The sequence below is a fragment of the Syngnathoides biaculeatus genome, chromosome 23 (genome assembly GCF_019802595.1).
Source record: "Syngnathoides biaculeatus isolate LvHL_M chromosome 23, ASM1980259v1, whole genome shotgun sequence".
Lineage (NCBI taxonomy): Eukaryota > Metazoa > Chordata > Actinopteri > Syngnathiformes > Syngnathidae > Syngnathoides > Syngnathoides biaculeatus.
The window spans coordinates 18897647-18915990 of record NC_084662.1 but is presented as its reverse complement, the minus strand read 5'-3'; the positions used below and the strand labels follow the sequence as shown (position 1 = coordinate 18915990).

The following is an 18344-nucleotide window of genomic DNA, read 5'->3' as shown; positions in this document are numbered from 1 at the left end:
AAGAATTTACAGATCACTAAAGCATTTTTCAGAAATTCATCTTGTCGTTACTGAGTTGTGAATGATGCTCTCCATGCCAGAATCAAAATGGCATCAACCATCCATTTGTAATGTTTTACCCAAGTAGTCTGCTAACTTGGAAAACTGGATGAAAAAATACTCCTTCTTTTTTTCCTCTCTTTCCTGTTTAAGTTTAGGAGAGGCTCCTAACTGGGTGCTATTCTAGTTTCATCGACGGTGTCTGTAATCTGTCTTTTGAAATCTGTATTCATGGCAGTGTAGGAATAATCGGAGCCACCAACTGTTCTACAATGGTGTTTCAAACAGAGAAAGCCATTTATTGTAATTGAATTGTCTCTTTAGAGGTATGTGTTATCAGGTTAGAAAGTGCAAACAGAGCTGGGGTGGTGCCAGCCTCACAGACTTCACAGATTATGCCTTCTATACCACATTGGTATGCATTGGATTTAACATAGAGTGATACTTAGAGAGATAATCAGAAAGTGTACTTTGGGTCTTGTACGCATAGACGCACTCACGCAAGCCCACATACATATACACAAATGCATGGAGGAAGCTTGTTGGGGGGGGATCAGGCACACACAAAGCCAAATGTGGACATGCCAAACACAAATCAAAACAAGGCATGCAAACACAAAAGAGATCTGGAGAATGGAGAAAACAGAGAGAATGGCACAGTCCCATCTGTCAAACAAATGTGAGATGATTTCACGCACACACTAACAGGCACGACATACACGTGCAACACAAACTGCAGGCATCATTTAGTTTGAGCTTGAGCGATATCTGCCTTTGTCCTTTACCAGTTGGTCTTGAGGGGGCTACCGTTGGAGTTGCATGAAAGTTTGTTTAGAGCTGAGCAAGTGTGTTAAGCTTTATTAGAACCCACGGGAGGCACGATGGCACACACATATGCACACATGCATCCACTTCTACACGCACACACACACACACACACACATGCTCAAGCACGAGGCTTGGGCGGCAGCTCACGCTGGCCCCAACCAACAGTGAGGAGTTTGTTGTCATAGCAACAGTAAAATGAGATGACTTTACTGTCAGCCGTAATGTTTCATGGCCCCCTTGCCGCTATGGCAACATAACAAGGAGGAGGAAGAGGAGAGGAGATGGAGAACAAGAGCATCAGATCCATCTTTGCATTCCAGTGGACTCTAACCAGGATCAATGTCACGAAGATGTCCTTGTTTCTTCTTCAAGAGAAGCGTGGACACACTATAACAGCCCTGTCAAAAATGAAGACACTAACAAAGAAGGACACACATGCATCTTGAACAGCTTGTCAAACACCTTTTCCACCTTGCCCATTCCTTTGATGCTCAATGTTTTCAGCGTTCGCATTACAGTCACTGGGGCAATTTTAATTCATTACGCTCATTGTCAATATTGGTGCAACAACGCAGCTCCTCAGATAGTTACAGCTTGTTGAATGAGTGTGTTGCTGTCAGAAAGTATGTGAAAATAGTGGAAAGGGACGATCAAAGGCATCTAGCGCACTGGCGTTTCCCGCCGCTATGGGGAGAACCTGCTGGAGTGGCAGAGTGACTCTAGGCTGCGCGACTATACGCAGAGCTATACATGACAATTCTATATTTAGCAGAGTCCTTCCACTACAGCCTATTGACGCATTTATCAGTGTGGGTAGGAAATTGAAAGAGAGAGACAAGGAGACAGGTAGGAAGAGCAGACAGAGCCGAGAGAAGCGGCATAACGAAAGTGGAGCTGTGTTGTTTCCCTTTTGTTGCTATGGCGACGCGGCGGCTGGAGCTGCAGCGAGCCGACAGTTGTCATGGCACAGTAGGTTGCCATGGGTGACAGCTGCCCGTCAATCATGCAGAGTGAGGGGACAGATCGGCAGATGATCACCTTGGATTAGAGAGTGATCGCACCACACGGGCCAGCCAGAACATATCTGGACTTAATCCCTGTGTCCTAATGGTGATGCTCTCTGATGTGTGTGTGCCTTCATGTGTGTGCGTGTGCGTGCTTTCATAAGTATCCGTGTCTGCGGTTGCATGCAACATACAGAATTTGTACTGTTACTGTTTTTTTGAGCATGCTGCATTGTGTGTTTGTCTGCTTATATGTAAATTGAGATCAGCTCACACTTGTATTTTTTATTAGAGTTGACACATTCAAATTGGAAGGGGAGCATATGACAATTTTGTTGTGCTTTATATATTTGTAATCCTTTAATTGCCACTCTAATTCACTTTGGCCCTACACCTGCAAATAGTTTCTTCTGCACTTATAGTAATGTTTAGGTTGGGGCACAATACAACAGATGAAAGCTACTGTGTTAGGATGTATGCACAGTGCATCCCTCAACAAACATTGGGGTATTTTCCCTGATCCCCTAAAATTCCCAACAAAGATAACGTTAGCCAATGACTACCTACTGTTCCCCAATTACTGGAATGCTGACCACCCCTTTAATGTGTCACTAATTGTGTGTTCTTGCGACGTGCACAGTGGAGGCATAAATGCAGAGGTCACATGACCTATGATTCATGGAAATGCATTCAGTCTTAGTTGTAATATTAACTTGTAATCAGCAGTGAACAGTTTCACTGGTTACTAATAAATCCCTTGATTTAAAATAGTGGAATCTCATCAAAAGGCAAACACAATTCATTACCATGTGTGTAGATTTTGAAACTGTACCCTCCCCCAAAATAAATACATTTTGAAAAAATAACAAAAATGGCACAACAGTATCTGAAAAGGCGCGTCTCAGTTAGTAAGATACATCGCAGAAAAGTTAAAAGAAAAGCAGAAAGTTTCATATTTCAAATCTGAATTATATAAACCCAAGGCTGTTTAAATTTTAAATGTTCGTAATTTTTTTGTAGTTAGTGAACCCCCACAGTTTGTGGTTCATTATTAACAAATATATATATTCCACCATGGCACCATATATATCAGTTGGGATAGGCTACCGCCACCTGTGATTCTAACAAGGATGAGCAGTGTGGAAACGGGATGAATGGAAGAAATATAACAATGTGTTGCGACACAAACGTGAGACAGTCTATTTGATGACTCATTCTTGCATATGCATATATATGGTGGCATGGTGGAATATAGGTACATTTGTTAATAATGAATCACAAACTGTGGGGGTTCACTAACTACAAAATATATATATATATACTCACACTGTATATACTTTGTCATGATATTGAATGAGAAACCAGGACCAAAATTTTTATATGTATTATATAAATATGATGTGATGGATGGCGTAGTAGCTGCACATTGGGGGGTTCGAATGTGTGCAATTTGCATGCTTTCACAGTACTTCTGTGTGCTTTTGCCAGGTGCTCTCGCTTCCTCACACATTCCAAAAATATGTTTCTTAAGTTAACTGAAGAATCTAAATGGTCAGTATGAATGGTCCAAAGTGCACCCCATCCCTTCCCCATCTCTTCAGTTGGGATAGGCTACCGCCACCTGTGATTCTAACAAGGATGAGCAATGTGGAAACTGGATGAATGGAAGAAATATAACAATGTGTTGCGACACAAACGTGAGACAGTCTATTTGATGACTCATTCTTGCATATGCAAATACTGCTATTTCATTAACAGGCAGGTAGAACCTAATTACAGTACTATGTACATCATGCTATGTTCTTGTGATTTTATAGAACAAGCATAGAATATGTGATCTAGCAAATAGAGACCTTTTAGTCAGATACTTATTATGTAATGTCAATACTTGCATGGCATGTTAGTAATTGCCTGGCAGTTGTACACGTCAGATATCACCAACCAGTGAAGCACTAAATTTGCCATCCCAGTGAGAAATGAATAAAAAGCCTCTGAGAAAAATGATGATGTACACTTTCGTCCTCACGTCCTGCGCAACCTAACTGCAAATGTGGTCGAAAGGGTTGGTTTGTCTTTACCCTTTGGTCTTTAAGAAAATGAGGAAGACAAATGAGTAACACAAGCTGACCTTGATCCACCCCCCCTCTTTAGTTATCCTATTCTTTCTACTTCCTCTCTTAACCCTATCCTTATCATCCTCTCAGATTCTCCCATCACTAAGTCCTTTCTATTTCTTCCATTGCAGGAGTGAGCCCTGGGCTGGATGGGACCCACCATGCCTCCCAGTAAGAAGGCCCAGAGCCCCAGCAGTGGAGCCAGTGCTTCACAGGGCATGAGCCCGCCATACCGCCAAGGGGACGCCGTAACGGCAGCATCCGAGGCGGAGGCAGCAGACTTGTCACTGTCCTTGTCAGCGTCCTTCTCCAAAGCTGAAGACGAGGAGCTCACGAGTCTTTCTTGGCTCCACGAGAGCACCGACCTCCTGAACAGCTTCAGCCACTCGGGGTTGCGTAGCGTTTCCCCACTGCTGGACCCCGATGGTCAGCACCCCCACTCGCCTTCTTCCACGTCGCCATGCCCGGACGACCCCCTGCTGGGCGATGCACACTCGGCGTACGACTTCGCAGCGGGGGCCAACAGGAAACCACCCTACTCCTTTAGCTGTTTGATCTTTATGGCTATTGAGGATGCGCCGAACAAGCGACTACCAGTGAAAGATATCTACGGTTGGATCTTGGAGCATTTCCCCTACTTTGCAAGCGCCCCCACAGGATGGAAGAACTCAGTGCGCCACAATCTTTCACTTAACAAGTGTTTCAAGAAGGTGGATAAAGACCGCAGTCAGGTAATGACAGTACAGTAGCATAATCAAGTCGTCACTTGAATAAATTGAATACATTTTACCTATTATTCGTTAGGAATGACAAAAAACGACATCAAATTACAATAAAACATTTATGGCTGCTTAAATGAGGTTTGCTGAAATCATGCTGGCTTTTTGCCTGATGTTACACATGATGGCAACTCAAATCCAGGTTTTAGATCAATTTTGAAGGCCTATTTTTCATGAAAATGTTGGTGAAATTCCACACTGCAGGACTTCAATGGCATTTCTCTCTCACTCAGCAATATTCTATGCTATTCAGTAGTGTCTCTGAAAATATTTCAATACTGGTGTGGTGTAATCTGACAGAATATTGGGGGTTTGAAAATTCTGTAGGCATGGACCTATTTCATATACAATTTTACCCATTATTCACTCCATCAACTGTGATAGTAATTTGTATCACAGAAAAAAATTATCAGTGGTTTGCAGGGATATCAAACTTGAAATTCAACATATTCTGTATTTTGTCTACAGCTCTACCAGATCCGACCCCATCAATAGTTGATGATCTCTATCTCGCTTTCTTAGTTCTCTTTCACTCTAACGTTTCCCCAGTGAGAACAGTGTTTCGCTTTTGATTTAAGTCTCGATATAGTCTTTTACACATGCTTTCCCATCTGGAGTTTACTCCATAAAAGACTCGGGGTAAACGGGGAATGAATCGCTTAGTCAATTAGTGCTAAATTAATACTGATGGTTTTAATAACACATACGCCAGCAGTCTTAAGATTTCATCAGGCCTGAGGGTTATGGAGGTGGGGAGGAAAGCGAAGACCAATGCTTGTTTTACATGTCTGTTTGACATAATACAGTGGCATTTTTCCTTGACCACTGTATGAACCTGATGTCCAATTTTGAGTAAGATGTGTGTGTGTGTCTATATTAAAGAACAAATATAATGAAGGATGAAGAAGATGGTGTTCGTGCGCACACGTGTCTTCATCCACACTCCCTCACGCAATGCTGTCATCTGGCTCTTGACTACAAGGGCACAGAGTTTCTCTTGTATATATATCTCCATGGTAACAAGGTTGCAGTTTACATAAAAGTATACTTTTGCTGTAGCAACAGGAAAACCGATTTGGCTTCACTGACTCAGGCGTGAGTGAAAATATGTGAATGTGTACATGTGGGCTACAATTGATCACAAAGGTGCTGAGTGAATATCCTCAATCACTGTTATATATTCTTTGGGTGTGCATGTGTGTCCGGATAAGTGCGCATGTGGTGCACCATGTGTAGAGGAGATTTTGGCAAGGACAACCTGTCTCATCTTCCTGTCACTGCACACTGTTCGAGACAGCACACTAATTAACCCTTCAAACCTATTCCTTTCCCTCACACGCACCACACACATAGCATGTCAGACACAAATAAACAGGCGCACAGCAAAATGCAAACTCAGGAGCACGCATGCATGCATAAAAGGACTCATGCACGTGCTGGAGCACTGTGTCTGCGTAGAAATGAGGGCACATCTCGGCAGACTCCTACTCTACCTGCCAAGTACTCTGCTTTAGTTGAAGCTGCAATTACAGAATCTCTGTAATATCCATCTGACTCTGCCACTCAAAGTTTTTCACTGAGAAATTTATCACCGCTTTTTCCCTGTATTCATTTCCAGTTATCTGTTTATGCCTTTTAAAAATGTTCGGTTCAAATATTTCCGTTAATGCTGCATTATGTCATGATAGCGGTGTGTAAATAATGGAATTTGATTATGGAGAAAATTGGAACGAGCAGCAGGGAACATAGCTTGTTGTGAACACACCAAATCATCCGTTCCTCCGTTTTCTTACACTTATTTGAGGTCGGGTCGCAAAAGCAGTAGCTTTAGCAGAGAAACCCGGATGTCTCTCTCTCCCCTCAGCGACTTCACCCAGGTGACGTCTTGAGACGTTCCCAGGCCGTCTGGGAGACATAGTCTCTCCAGCGTATCCACGGTCATCCCTGGAGTCTCTTCCTGGCAGGACATCCCCCGAACACCTCTCCATGGAGGCGTCCAGGAAGCATCCTAATCAGATGCCTGAGCGACCTCATCTGTCTCCTCTCAATGTGGAGGAGCAGCAGCTCTACTCTCAGCCCTGCCAGGATGACCGAGCTTCCCACCCTATCTCTAAGGGAGACCCTGAACATCTTGCGACAGAAACTCCATTTTGGCCACTCAATCTTGTTCTTTCGGTTACAATGCACAGCCCGTGACCATCTCTGAGGGTAGGAATGTGGATCAACCAATATATTAAGAGCTTCGCCTTTAAGCTTAGCTATATATAAATGCATATACATGCGCCAAACCAGGAGGAAATTAGTATGCCTTCCCACCTCTTGCTGTGTGTAACTGCAGAGTGGAAGAGTGGACTGATGTCTCATCAGAACGTCTTGACCTCACACACCAGCTCAGGCTCCTGCCTTCCCAGAGCGGTGACATTCCGTGTCCCTAGAGCCAGCTTCTGCAGCCTGGGATTGGACCACCTTCTGCCATCGCACAGCTCACACTGGACCTAAATCCTATGGCCCCTCACACTAGTGGCGAGCCCATGGGAAGGTGAACCCATGTTACTCTTTCAGGTTGTGCCAGACATGGCTCCACTGGGGCAAACCTCCCCACCATGCGTATGCTTTCGAGTCCCACCCGCAAGTCTGGCTCCAGAGGGGGATCCTGGTGACCGGATTCCGGGCAAGGGGAAACATGATTCAATTTACTCATCATAGGGGGTATTTTAGCCATGCATTTTCTCGTTCCTCACCTTGGACCTGTTTGCCATGGGTGACTATGTCAAGGGCGGAAAGCTACAGACAGCTTCTCGGATCTTTGGGACACACAAACCTCTCCACCACAATAAGGTAATGGCTCAAGAAGGGGCATACCAAATCATATTTCCATCAATTTTGAGAGGTGGAGATTAATCTGACAGGGACCTATTTGTTCCGGTGACTGTATTTCTGGGTCATATCCAGGCAGATTACAAGATGGAGACTAGTTTAGAATAAGCCTGCTGCTCCACGTGCCCGTTTTTGTATGTGACTGTGTATGTGAGTGTCAGCATTGTGTATGGAAGGGCAAGCTTGTGTGAGAACGAGAAGAGAGGGCCAAGGTTGCCATGGCTTTGTTTACAAACATGATTCCTCACTTTGCACAATAACATGCCCTAATGACAAGCTTGTCCTCAGTCTTCTGGATCAGTGCATCAGTATAGTAACTGCAACACTCTTACAATGGATGCCTTGAATTTTATCATAAAAGAATGACTATGAGGTGTCAGTGTTGTATTTAGCTGTATTATTATTATGTTCAGTAGTTTTAATTTATATTCACTTGAACCTTTAAATTTAAACTCTTTTTTAAACATTAGTCAGCCTGCAACTGATTTTCAAATTAACTGTATTACATTTTTTTGTGTGAAATTTAAATATATTTTCAATGACATAGTCACAATGCAAAGACATCTTACTTTTTAAAAAATATTTATCTCAAGCATACTCCCCACCCCGGAAAAAAAAATCATTATAAATTGAAAACCTTGAAGACGATATAACACCACAGTAACTCCTCAATTTTGCACGAGATACGACCGAACTCTGCTTGGAATTGTGAAAAAAAACAAGTGGAGTTGATGCACAAGCAAAAAATGTTCATAATTAATTGTCTTTATTAAAGTTTTAACCTGTAAATATACCCCAAAGTATGGTGAAAAAATACATTATTATTTCAAACGCACTCACTTTATTCTTGAAAATAAATGGTTGTCAGATCATTCAATTAAAAAAAAAACATGAAGCTTAAATGACTTATGCATTATTCTGCATTTTCCCTGAACAGTCTTTGGTTTTCATTTTCTTTAGCTATTTGGATCATTTTCGTGCAGATCAGTTGGTATGTGTGTCCAAACTGGACATAAATTCCAATCGAAGTAGAAACGGATTCTCGGAACATCCATCTGGCCAGTACTAAATTGTTTCTGCTTCACCAGTTCTGCACCAGAATGAAATTGTCCTTGGCACGTACTCTACCCCACATCCAAATTCCAAAACATAAGCTCCTTTGTGGATGTAATAAATGTGTTAGCTTGTTATGGTAGGCTAAATCATCCATGTTATGCTCTCCTTGGTCTCCTTTGCTAACTGAAATAAATACCGTTTTCAATCTGAAGACACCCTGAGGCAACAAGGTTTAGGGTAAATAAAGTGCACTCTTTTTAGATGCACTAACTTATAACTTTATATTAGACAGGCCCACAGTGAAGTACCAAAGACCATTTTTATTTATTTTAAATTGTGGCAAGCTCATTTAGCATGTTTCATCTGCATGATTTACTATATGTGTGATTATTTCCTTTTTTTTTTGTACATGTCACCCACAAGCTGAAAGGAAAGGTGTGATGATTTACACAGTGGTTTTAGGCATTTAAACTCACTGACATGGGACTAGATTAATTGATATATGCTGCATAGATGGGGGAATACTGGTTTTCCAGGATTTGCAAAGATGCTGCAATTTGTACCACACAATAACAGATAAAACTGCAAAACTAATGAGCCTTTTTTTTTCTTTACTGTTTCAAAACGCATGTGTGCGAGCATGCGTCTGCATGTGTGAACTTCCTTTCAACATAACACTCAGTGTAGCTGGGGAAACGCATGTTTTAGCAGTTGTAACACGCTTAAGGGCATTCACAGGTGAAAGAACGATATCAATGAGACAAGCCAAAGAACAGTGAAACGCTAAATGACTTAATGAAATTAATAGCTGATTGATCTGTTTTGTAGGTATACTTGGGAAACACAGACCTCGGTTTGACAGAAGTATTTCTATTGCACTTCAGTTAAAGCTTTACTGTTAACATGGGCTTTTATATTTAGTTGTGTATTACTGATCAAGCTTCTTATTAGTTATATTCGGTTAACCAACACTTTAAGAATGTGTGGTCCTTAGATTAATATAGATCAACTGGAATTTGCAAGGAGTCACTGATGGTATAGTGTGGTACACATCCATGATTTTGGTGCGGGGATTGTGGGATCAATTCCCAGTCAGTGATGGTATCGATATGTGCCCAGTTCAGGGTGTAGTCTTCGTTTCATGCAATGTTAGCTGGGATAGACTCTGACACTCCTGCTACCCTTGTGAGGATAAACAGCTTGGAGAATGGACATGGACATGGACTATGCAGTTCAGCGTGCCATCGCACTCACAAATATACACAGTTGAGCACGAAAAATCACGCGCGTTAATTTTGTTACCAGTAGAAATACATAGATATTGAAAGACGTCACTTATTTTGTGTCGTCTTGAGATTAATTTACGTGTTCATTTCATAAACGTTGGTAACAAAACAAGTTTGATCCTAAACAATCAGTATTCACCCAGAAACAGGAAATGCAACTTAACCGCACTGAGCATGTTTGGAAGTTATGCCAAAAGCACAGGTTCCGAGCTTCGTCACGTACTGCGAGCACATTTAGGTCGAAAGCCATCAACATCATGAGCCAAAAATTGAAATTAAATGTCTATTGACCTCTTTAAAAATGTCTGTCTCGGTCTGTGCAGTGTCAATAAATTATGATTATGGTATTAGGTAACATCTACATACTTGGGTGTAACAACTCAGTAAGTTATTTTAAGGTCTTGAGATTCCATCCCCAATCACACCCGAAACTTTATATTTGCCTGCATTACTGACCACACCTGTACATTTTGCAAATATGAGTGACTGGATAGTAGCGTAGATTGGTAGTCCTGGAATCACTTGGTACCTTATTTACTCAGCTCACAAATAAATTGCATGTTCACTCAAACAGATTGCGCCTGTTGTTGGTGGGTGTGTGAGTGCTTGTGCGCTACTAAGATGGTAATTTTTTCTCTAAGATCCAAAATAACGGGTGCTAAATTCTTTATACTCACCCATGTGGCGACCGTGCTGACATCACTGCAGCTCTCCTGCCTGTAGTTTGCCTTTATACTCAAGTCCAACCCACGCGCTCAGTTTTGAAAATGTGCTGCAGTTTTTTTTTAAGTCAGAGGTGTCAATACAGCTGGTATTGGCTAGGACTCTACAGGGTGGGGTTCCCTCAGCATATTTTGGCCATTTACGGTAGCTGTGTTTACTTTCCTTTCCGTAACAAAAAACAAAGCAACAATAACGGCGACCGTGGAAGCATGTCTGCCTGAACAAATGGACCTAAATGACCAGACGATACGTTTAATTATGCTGCAAAATCGATCAAGAAGGCGGCGACGTAGGTCGTATGTGGAGCCAGGAGGAACGGTGAGTATGTCATCACAGCATCTGACTAAATCGGGCCAATCACAAGAGACGAGCTTCATGGCTTTCCCCATGCAGCAACCTTTTTTTTACGTGTGGATGACTGGCTACGCAAAAGATGCAATGCGGGCGTTGTTGGCCGCATGAATGTGGAATTATAAAGTGGCCTTTACTCTAAACAGATTGTGCACATTGTTGACAACACGTGTGAAAGTCATGGGCATTATATTAAAAAGGGTTTTGCACTTCTAACAGCTCTGAAGATTTTTACCATTATAAATGTGAGAGAGCACCACAAGCGCAAAACAAAATTTAAAGTGAAGCAACTGGAAGTTTTAGTTGAAGAGGCAAACAAACATTACCAAAGTACAGAAAATAAATTTGTCGCTGTAATAGTTTGGGGGAAAACAGCAACCACAAGTGCCAGGTTTTGGTTGATTTAAAGTTGGACAAAAGCCATTGTTGTTTTGTGTTTCTAAATACATACTAAAATATGTTTGAAGTTAAGTGCTGAAAATGTCTGCAATGATGAAAATATGAGTAAGATGAGGTGAGATATCACTTAAAACTTTTTCACCAGATCAGTTGGCAGGATTTTTTAAGTGGGGCTAATTACTACCGCAGTGTTTGGCTGAAATAATAATATATTGGCCTATTTCTAGCAGTACATCATGCAGTTCGCCATCAGGCCCTGCCTACAGCCCAAAAAAATCCATCTTCCCTGATGTGTTTTGTATTTGGGCAACAGTGTCTATTGCGGTGACCTGCCATGGCTTACGTAACGAGCCGACGGAAAGTTGGAAGGCTCTATTACCAAGTGGCCTGCTACTAGGTTAGTACATATTAGTTGCTGGGGGTCTCGTGGACTGTTGTTGCCGGCGTCAAATATCCCACAGCCTAGTTCCATGCACCGCTCCATGCACTACACAACAACGACACGTTGAGGCAAATTAACTGTTAATAGGTTCGCGATCCCACAGCCTAACAAGCTAAGGAGCATGCAAATCCACAGTCCTAAAGTGGCCTACACTGTGGTAGACTCAACTAGACTCATCTAGTCCACCCATCCATCCATTTTCTTCCACTTATCCAAGGTGTGGTCACGGAGGCCGTAAAATCCCTCTCCACAGCCATTTCCTTCCGCTTTTATGAGGGTATCCCGAGGCGTTCCCAAGGAAACTGAGAGACATCGTCTCTCCAGCGTGTCCTGGGGCGTCCTCGGGGTCTCCTCCTGGTGGGACATGCCTGGAACACCGCACCATGGAGGCTTCCAGGAGGCATCCGAATGAGATGCCCCAGCCACCTCATCTGGCTCCTTCATGCGCAGGAGCAACGGCTCTACTGTGAGCCCGTCTCGGATGACCAAGCTTCTCACCCTAGACTCAACTAGTTTGAAGTGCATTTACGTCTGCTAATCCATTTGGATACAATACAAGTTGTCTTAAACCATCCAACCTAGACAGTGATGCTGCAGATTTCTCTACTTTGGCTTATTTTGATATTTTTAACAAGATTTTTTTCTGATAGTGGGAGACCAAGGATGTTGTTTGTCACATCAAAGATGCAAATTGGTCATGTAACACCAACTGTAGAATAGAGAATTCCAGGCAAGAAAGTACAAGATCCATGAGCGTGGTAATGAGCGTACTGGTGTGACACTGATTGGCATTAGTGTGAGTATACCCTCAAACTCCAGGTTCATTATCAGGTCTGTTTGATTTTAAATTATTATGAGCTTTATTGTGCTGTATTTCCTTTACTGTTTGAGTAGCCCGTGCGTTCTCGTTGTCTTGAAAGCACCCACAGATTAGGCTTTGCAGTGTGTACCTTTATGGTCTGACGTCGTTAAAGATGGTTTTATATACTCTTTATGTTGTTTTTTTTCCACATGTATCCAATACACCAAGTCCAACAGTATATAATATGGATAATCCTCTGTTTATCTGTACAGGATGTATACAGTAAGTAACGATAGATCCCTGCATTCCAGCGGGTTAATCAGGCTTAAAACCAGCCATCATTTTTGCTTTTACACTGCGGATGTTCGAGGAATTAAAGGCAGTCATAATACTTCAGATTGGTGAGTCTTTTTGCACATGAAATGTACTGGACAGCATCGCTTAAATGAATGCCTGCCAAGCAAAGAGAGCAGTCCAGAATATTATGGGTTGCAGCAGGGTGTTTTAGGGATGGGTGACGGGATTTTTCAGATGCGCCACATTTTAAAGATGTCAGGCAAGATACTAATATTATTGTGCATAATTTCCTTAAAAAGAAACTGGTAACATGTTTCATATTCATGTGCTTTTAAATTATAGGTTCATTTTCTCAAATGACAGAACAGCGGTGACAGTTTCCAGTCCCTCTGCTTGCTGTCACATGTGTTTTTATGGTATTTTCCTTTACAAACATGTACTAATTTGTCTGGTACTTTGGACATTGATTGTTAATCGTGAAGGGATTCGTTATGCTAATTTGTGCACACTCGGGTGGCGACTAACAACGATTAACTTGTAGCAATGTCATGCACAAGAAGTGCTGTTTCGGTAGTTTTATTTTGGTGAAAAAGCTGTTCGGTCTGAAACCGAAAATGCACTTTTCTGCCAGAGCATTTACTAATATTAATGGCTAATGTCGAGGTATATGTGAAAACAGTATTAGTTAGTATTGCAGTAGCATTTTGTTGGCCAGGTTAGTGGCAGCGGGACTATGTAATATCTCTCATTTCTAAGGGAAACCAGCCCCCAGAGCTTATATAACACAGGAAACAGATGTTGGCAACATACAACCATTCTCCCTCTACCCGCCCTGGTATCCACTTTCTTTGCCTTTATTTTTTTTTTCCTTTCACACACATTTAAGTGATCCGGCCAAGTTTTAGTATGTTTGTTTTCTTTACCACGTGATAGCTGTTTGCTTGGTATGTTGCCCCATCAGATGGGAGTGCTGCTTTAAAAAGTCTGATTTGCCTTACCTTTCTCTTAACACGGCTACATCTTCTTCTTGTTTTCCTTTTGGCTTGTCCCATTAGGGGTTGCCACAGCGTTTCATCTTTTTCCATCTTAGCCTATCTTCTGCATCTTCCTCTCGAACCCCAACTGCCCTCATGTCTTCCCTCACCACATCCATAAACCTTCCCTTTGGTCTTCCTCTCGCTCTTTTGCCTGGCAGCTCTCTCGAATCTTATCTCCAAAACATCCAACTTTGGCTGTCCCTTTAATGAGCTCATTTCTAATCCTATCCAACCTGCTCACTCCGAGCGAGAACCTCAACATCTTCATTTCTGCTACCTCCAGTTCTGCTTCCTGTGGTTTCTTCAGTGCCACCGTCTCTAATCCGTACATCATGGCCAGCCTCACCACAATTTTATAAACTTTTCTCTTCATCCTAGCAGAGACTCTTCTGTCACATAACACACCAGACACCTTCCGCCAGCTGTTCCAACCTGGACCCGTTTCTTCACTTCCTTACCACACTCACCATTGCTCTGGATCGTTGACCCTAAATATTTGAAGTCCTCCACCCTCGCTATCTCTTCTCCCTGTAGCCTCACTCTTCCCCCTCCACCTCTCTTATTTACGCAGATATATTCTGTTTTACTTCGGCTAATCTTCATTCCTCCCCTTTCCAGTGCATGTCTCCATCTTTGTAATTGTTCCTCTGCATGCTCCCTGCTTTCACTGCATATCACAATATCATCTGAAAACATCATGGTCCAAGGGGATTCCAGTCTAACCTCATCTGTCAGCCTATCCATTACCACTGCAAATAGGAAGGGGCTCAGAGCTGACCCCTGATGCAGTCCCACCTCCACCTTAAATTCTTCTGTCACACCTAAGGCACACCTCACTATTGTTCTACTGCCATCATACATGTCCTGTACTATTTTAACATACTTTTCTGCCACACCGGACTTACGCATGCAGTACCACAGTTCTTCTCTTGGTACTCTGTCATAGGCTTTCTCTAGATCCACAAAGACACGATGTAGCTCCTTCTGACCTTCTCTGTACTTTTCCACTAGCATCCTCAAGGCAAATAATGCATCTGTGGTACTCTTTCTAGGCATGAAATCATACTTTTGCTCGCAAATACTTACTTCTGTTCTGAGTGTAGCCTCCACTACTCTTTCCCATAACTTCATTGTGTGGCTCATCAACTTTATTCCTCTATATTTCTCACAGCTCTGAACATTGCCTTTGTTCTTAAAAATGGGAACTAGAACACTTTTCCTCCATTCTTTAGGCATCTTTTCGCCCGCTAGTATTCTGTTGAATAAGTTGGTCAAAAACTCCACAGCTATCTCTCCAAATTGCTTCCATACCTCCACCGGTATGTCATCAGGACCAACTGCATTTCCATTTTTCATCCTTTGTAGTGCCTTTCTGACTTCCCCTTTACTCATCATTGCCACTTCCTGGTCCTTCACACTTGCCTCTTCAACTCTTCCTTCTCTCTCATTTTCTTCATTCATCAACTTCTCAAAGTATTCTTTCCATCTATTTAGCACACTACTGGCACCTGTCAACACCTTTCCATCTCTATCCTTAATCACACTTACCTGCTGCACACGCTCTGTCTGGCCAACCTGTAGAGATCCTTTTCTCCTTCTTTCGTGTCCAACCTGGTGTACATGTCTTCATATGCCTCTTGTTTAGCCTTTGCCAACTCTACCTTTGCCCTACGTCGCATCTCGATGTACTCCTTTCGCCTCTCCTCAGTCCTTTCAGTGTCTCACTTTTCTTCGCTAATCTCTTTCCTTGTATGACTCCCTGTATTTTGGGGTTCCACCACCAAGTCTCCTTCTCCCCTTCCCTACCAAAAGACACACCAAGTACTCTCCTGCCTGTCTCTCTAATTACCTTGGTTGTCGTAGTCCAGTCTTCCGGGATCTTCTGCTGTCCATCGAGAGCCTGTCTCACCTCTTTCCGAAAGGCCGCACAACATTCTTCCTTTTTCAACTTCCACCACATGGTTCTCTGCTCTACCTTTGTCTTCTTAATCTTCCTACCCACCACCAGAGTCATCCTACACACCACCATCCTATGCTGTCGAGTTACACTCTCCCTACCACTACTTTACAGTCAGTAATCTCCTTCAGATTACATCGTCTGCACAAAATATAATCCACCTACGTGCTTCTACCTCCACTCTTGTAGGTCACTATATGTTCCTCCCTCTTCTGGAAATAAGTGTTCACTACCGCCATCTCCATCCATTTTCAAAGTCCACCACCATCTGTCCCTCAAAGTTCCTTTCCTGGATGCCGTACTTACCCATCACTTCTTCATCGCCCCTGTTTCCTTTACCAATATGTCCATTACAATCTGCACCAATCACAACTCTCTCGCTGTCTGGGATGCTCAGAACTACTTCATCTAGTTCCTTCCAGAATTTCTCTTTCAACTCTAGGTCACATGCTACCTTTGGGGCATAGCCGCTAACCACATTATACACAACACCCTCAATTTCAAATTTTAGTCTCATCACTCGATATGATACTCTTTCCACCTCCAAGACATTCTTAGCCAGCTCTTCTTTTAAAATAACCCCTACTCCATTTGTCTTCCCATCTACTCCGTGGTATAATAATTTAAACCCTGCTCCTAAACTTCTAGCCTTACTACCTTTCCACCTGCTCTCTTGGATGCACAGTACATCAACCTTTATCCTAATCATCATGTCAACCAACTCCTGGGCTTTTCCTGTCAAAGTCCCAACATTCAAAGTCCCTACACTCAGTTGTAGGATCTGTGCATTCCTCTTTTTCTTCTGACGACAGATCCGGTTTCCTCCTCTTCTTTGTCTTCGACCCACAGTAGCTGAATTTCCACCGACGCCCTGCAGGTTAGCAGTGCCGGGGGCAGGCGTTGTTAACCTGGGCCACGACCGATCCGGTATGAGATTCTTTTGCTGAACGCTCATATTTGTTTGGCACAGTGTTTAGGCCGGATGCCCTTCCTGACGCAACCCTCTCCATTTATCCGGGCTTGCGACCGGCCTACAGATTGCACTGGTTTGTGCCCCCATAAGCTGCATTTAACACGGCTACATAAATTAAATTATTTTTACTTAAAGGGTTGTTTTGCTGAGTCTAATAAAAGTCTAAGGGTTTCTTGCAGTAATAGCGGGGGTTATCTTTTTGAGTTCTGGATTATTTGTTGTGTAATCCATGTTGTTCAGATGCAAACACGGTAAAACAATGTACTTTTCCATGACACATTCAAAACAAAAATAAACAGTATAACATGTTTTCAAAAACTACCGTACTTCTGTTAGAGGAGTGAGACGAGATTCCATCATAGGAATGAACCACGGCAAAAAGAAATATGCTTTCTGAGGTCTTCTTGTCTGATAGCCACCCTTGTTCAGGTTCTATTTTTAATATCTGCCATGCCATTGTCTCAGTGAATCAAAGTTGAATTTCACAGAAAACTCTGTAAGATCATCTCTCATCTCAAGTATAGGGTTATTGATTATGAAATATGATGCCTTTCGCCTTTCTCTCGACTTCATGAATTCATTTTCAAAGAATTCCATTTTACCTCCCCTTGCCTCCAGATGATGCCTGTTGCCAAGGTGATCACAATAACCCAGGTGTCATACCCTTTCTGTGAGTCACGCCCTATGATTGGCCTATCAACCGAGGGCTCTGGAGATTGTGCGTTTTGATTGGTTGGTTAGTTGGCAGTGGCAGACAGAGTTTCTCTAGTGAACATTGATTTAATGGGCTGGCAGACGGGCAGATAGTAGGCAGTCACACACATATTTCTATATATACAAATGGCTGGCGGTCTGGAGGTGCATTGGGAAATTTGGCCCAGCGGGAGGTCACCTCTGTGGGAGTGAGCGTATGTGTGTGTAATATCATGCTCTCCAGGAGAGGTGTTGTTGGCAGTAATAGAAGCACTCCCAGGAGCAGACCATGCTGGGTAATATCACACTCCCTAGGGAGCTCCCATACACAGTCGCACACATTCTGCAAAACATGCATTGCACATATGGCCTATGTTCCACCACAGTGACATGCAGACTAATAATGCAGAGATTCACACAGATGAGTTTCAAATGATCAGTTTGTGTGCATTCTATCAAGGTCAGTAGCTTCTCATTTTTCCATCACAAAGTTTGAAACAAGCAAGAACCTCTTACCTGCAAAAGGAATTAATGAACATCCTCGTGTGTGCTGAAATTGTTTTCGGACAATGGAGAAAAAACTATTTCAAACAATGGAAAATATTTTTTTTCCCTCAAAACATTTAAAATGACCCATTCACGATTCCAAGTCCTCTTATTTCTTGGACTATAAGTCGCAGTTTTTTT

At 42.6% G+C, this 18344-nt stretch overlaps 1 protein-coding gene across 2 annotated transcripts in view; it reads left to right on the top strand.

Annotated features, from left to right (window-relative positions):
- The window catches only part of LOC133496796 (forkhead box protein N3-like), an 88088-nt gene that overhangs the window by 36802 nt on the left and 32942 nt on the right, over positions 1-18344 (top strand). For both annotated transcript variants that reach the window (XM_061812797.1, XM_061812796.1), the window contains exon 2: positions 4117-4716. In XM_061812797.1, coding sequence (XP_061668781.1) covers positions 4135-4716 — 582 coding nt within the window. In that variant the 5' untranslated portion in view covers positions 4117-4134. The remainder of the gene's footprint in view (positions 1-4116; positions 4717-18344) is intronic.